General features: G+C 47.4%; 1 protein-coding gene across 1 annotated transcript; it reads right to left on the reverse strand.

Moving 5' to 3' along the window:
- Positions 1-1,081: 1,081 nt before the first annotated feature.
- Positions 1,082-2,425, reverse strand: GPR151 (G protein-coupled receptor 151). Its single transcript, XM_043590306.1, has one exon. It carries the CDS (start codon positions 2,423-2,425, stop codon positions 1,166-1,168), a length of 1,260 nt encoding a protein of 419 aa, XP_043446241.1. The 3' UTR covers positions 1,082-1,165.
- Positions 2,426-2,829: the final 404 nt, after the last annotated feature.

Below are 2,829 nucleotides of genomic sequence, written 5' to 3' on the forward strand. Positions count from 1 at the left end.
GTTGCCTTTTACTTGAATTATATTGGTAAAGTGTTTGGGAACACAAAATTTAGTAGTATTGCTTTTCTTTCTCCATCGCCTTTGTGCTGTTTGTTTTCTATTCTTAGCCAAATTCTGTCCTGTATCCATGGAATTTTTTCTTTTCCTATTATTATTATTTTTTTTTCCTTGTTACTCTTGATCATCTTTGTAACAAAGACCCTGAGGTATTTTAAAACTTGGGCAGGGTTCAGTGAGTTCAGTGTTCAGGGGACATTTAGTACCATTTAACAAAAGGAAGATCACCATCTCCGTTCCTTCTTTATACTTGAGGATTGCCTTCAGTAATTAATACTTTTGTCATTAACTACAGTTTATATTTATCTTGACAGAATGGAGGTATCGGGAGGAACAGATTGATAGCAGCTTGTAGAAGAGTACTTTGCTCCTGCATCTTGGAAGCGTAGGTAATTGGGAAGAGAAAGGGCAGTTTTTAAAGTTCTTTCTCCATATCAGAATTTAGAATGTCATGCTAATTAAGCTGCAAAAATCCTCTGACTTAGCAAATGAAGACTCACGGAGACCTCTTTACAAAGACTAGAGAAGCAGGTTTCAGTGTAAGGCGAAGCTTAGCCAAAATAAGCCACGGTTTGAAATGAGCCCACAATGAAGTGCTGATCCTTATTCTGGCAACCTTCAGGCATGGAAAATCTACGTGGATTTTCATAAAGTAACTTTTGAGCTTAAGTGAAACAAAGTTTGCTAAGTGAAGTTAAGGCTAGCAGGTTCAGGAAGAAAGTAAAAGTAAAGGAGTCCAGCCTTTGACAAAGATAAGCTCTACTCCAGCCAGTACAGGGTAGTCCTAAGGAGTACCCAGTAAGAGCAGTTGTGAACAAGGGACAGAGAGTGTCTGGGATTTCTATTCACGTGTGACGGAAGCATCTTCACACGACACTGAAGTTAATTCTTTGGATAGCCAGGATATAATTCTGAAACATCACCATGACTCCTAACACGGTGTTCTACTTACCAAACGGCACATTTTGAAAATGCATACTGTGAAGCATTTTTGTAATTCCTAGAGTTAGTAACTGGACCATGGTTTATGTCGTAAAGTCTGCAGTATCGACAAGCAGCAGTGCAAGTAAATACATTAATCACAATTTGTTTTGCTTGGAAAATTAATCTATTTATCACAGTCTCCCGTCTCTTGATCGTCATGTTCCCAGGGGGTAGGGTCATTGTCCTGTACACAAGGGACTGTGTCCCTCTCATGCCAAAACTGCTCTACATCAGGAAGGATGGGGATCTGTGCCTTCTCCGTTCTGTCTACACTGGAGGAGGGAGAGCCAGGTTTCTCTCTCTCTGGTATGGGTGCTGGGGACTCTGGAGATGGGACATTGTCGGGAGGGACATTTGAGTTACCAGCTGGTGTTTTCTGAGACTCTGAGGCAGTTGGTGGTTTTTTGGTTATCATCCATTTCCACAAGCCTTTCAGGCCTTCCTTGAACTCTTCTGACATCACTAGGAAGATGAGAGGATTTGCCGAAGAGATGGAAAACATAAGGACTTGAGACAGGGCTATGAAACCTTGTGGTGGGGCTGGGCCTCCAGCCGTCAGGTGCCAGATCCACAGCCACGCTATCCAGTCGGGGAGCCACAGCACAGCAGAGGTGACAGCGATACTCAGCAACATCACTGTGAGCTGTCTGGAGCGCATCTGGTTTCTCAGATTTTGAGTCTTAGTGCCTCGTTTCTTACACTGACCATAAGCTCTCCAGAAATAAAAACTGGCAGAGAGTAATGGAAGACAAAACGCCAGGAGAGGGTAGAGCTTACCAAACATTGCCATGAACCTTTCGGCCATGGGGGGGACGTCCATGAGGCACATTTCCACACCTGCGTGAAGCCTGGTGGTGCTAAAGAACCATTCTGGCAGGGGGAGCAGGCTAGCTACAGCCCAGATGGCCACCAGCACTGACCAGATGGTGCAGTTGTGGATACTTACTTGCTTGGCTGGGTCACTCGCATACATGAAGCATGCTTTGGCCACGGCAACGATCGTCAGGCTCTTGGCTGCCATGCACGTGTGGATGAACCAGTCAGAGGACTTGCAGACAAACCAGCCTAGGTCCCAAACCCCTTTGAAGTATGCTGTCGCTCGGACGGGTGCAGAAAACAGCAGGAGAGAGAGATCAGCCAGGCTTAGATTCAGAATCAGGGAGTGGATCATGGATGGCTTCCCTTTCCAAGCGCTATGAAGGAGGACGCCAATCACGCAAAGGTTCCCCATGAAGCCCACCAGGCAGACGGCCACCAAGAGAGCTGGGACGATGGTCCTCCAGTCCTTGGAGTCAGAGGGCAGGTACCCTCCGGCAAAGTGGAGGTGAGCAGACGACACGTTCATGGTGCTGGAGTTGGAGTCTGTGGAGGCAGCTGCCAGCATCCCCTCTTCCACGCGGCTCGTCCTTACAGAAGTCAGCTTCTTTCTGTCTTCCTGCCCCGGCTCTTTTGCCTAGGAAATAAATAGGCTGTCATCCGTGTCAGATGACACCTCTGGACCCTCCCCTTGCTTGTTTCCTGAGAGCAGAGTGTGGAAGAACGTGGACCCGACTCTGCCTTATGTGACGCGTCTCCGCTGCACTGAATGGTGAGCAGCAGGGCTGCTCGGGTGCCTCTCATTAGCAAGCCTCATGTCAGATCGGCAGCCCTGTGGGGTCAAAGCCGCAGAGACTCATAAATGATAAATGAGGACAACATACATGTAAGTGGGCTCTGTTCCTGGGGTGGGGGGGGAGGGGTGTCGCGCACCAGTCAGGCAATCGTTTTCAGCCAGCTGTTTCTAAAATC

This window comes from Prionailurus bengalensis, chromosome A1 (genome assembly GCF_016509475.1).
Source record: "Prionailurus bengalensis isolate Pbe53 chromosome A1, Fcat_Pben_1.1_paternal_pri, whole genome shotgun sequence".
Classification (NCBI taxonomy): domain Eukaryota; kingdom Metazoa; phylum Chordata; class Mammalia; order Carnivora; family Felidae; genus Prionailurus; species Prionailurus bengalensis.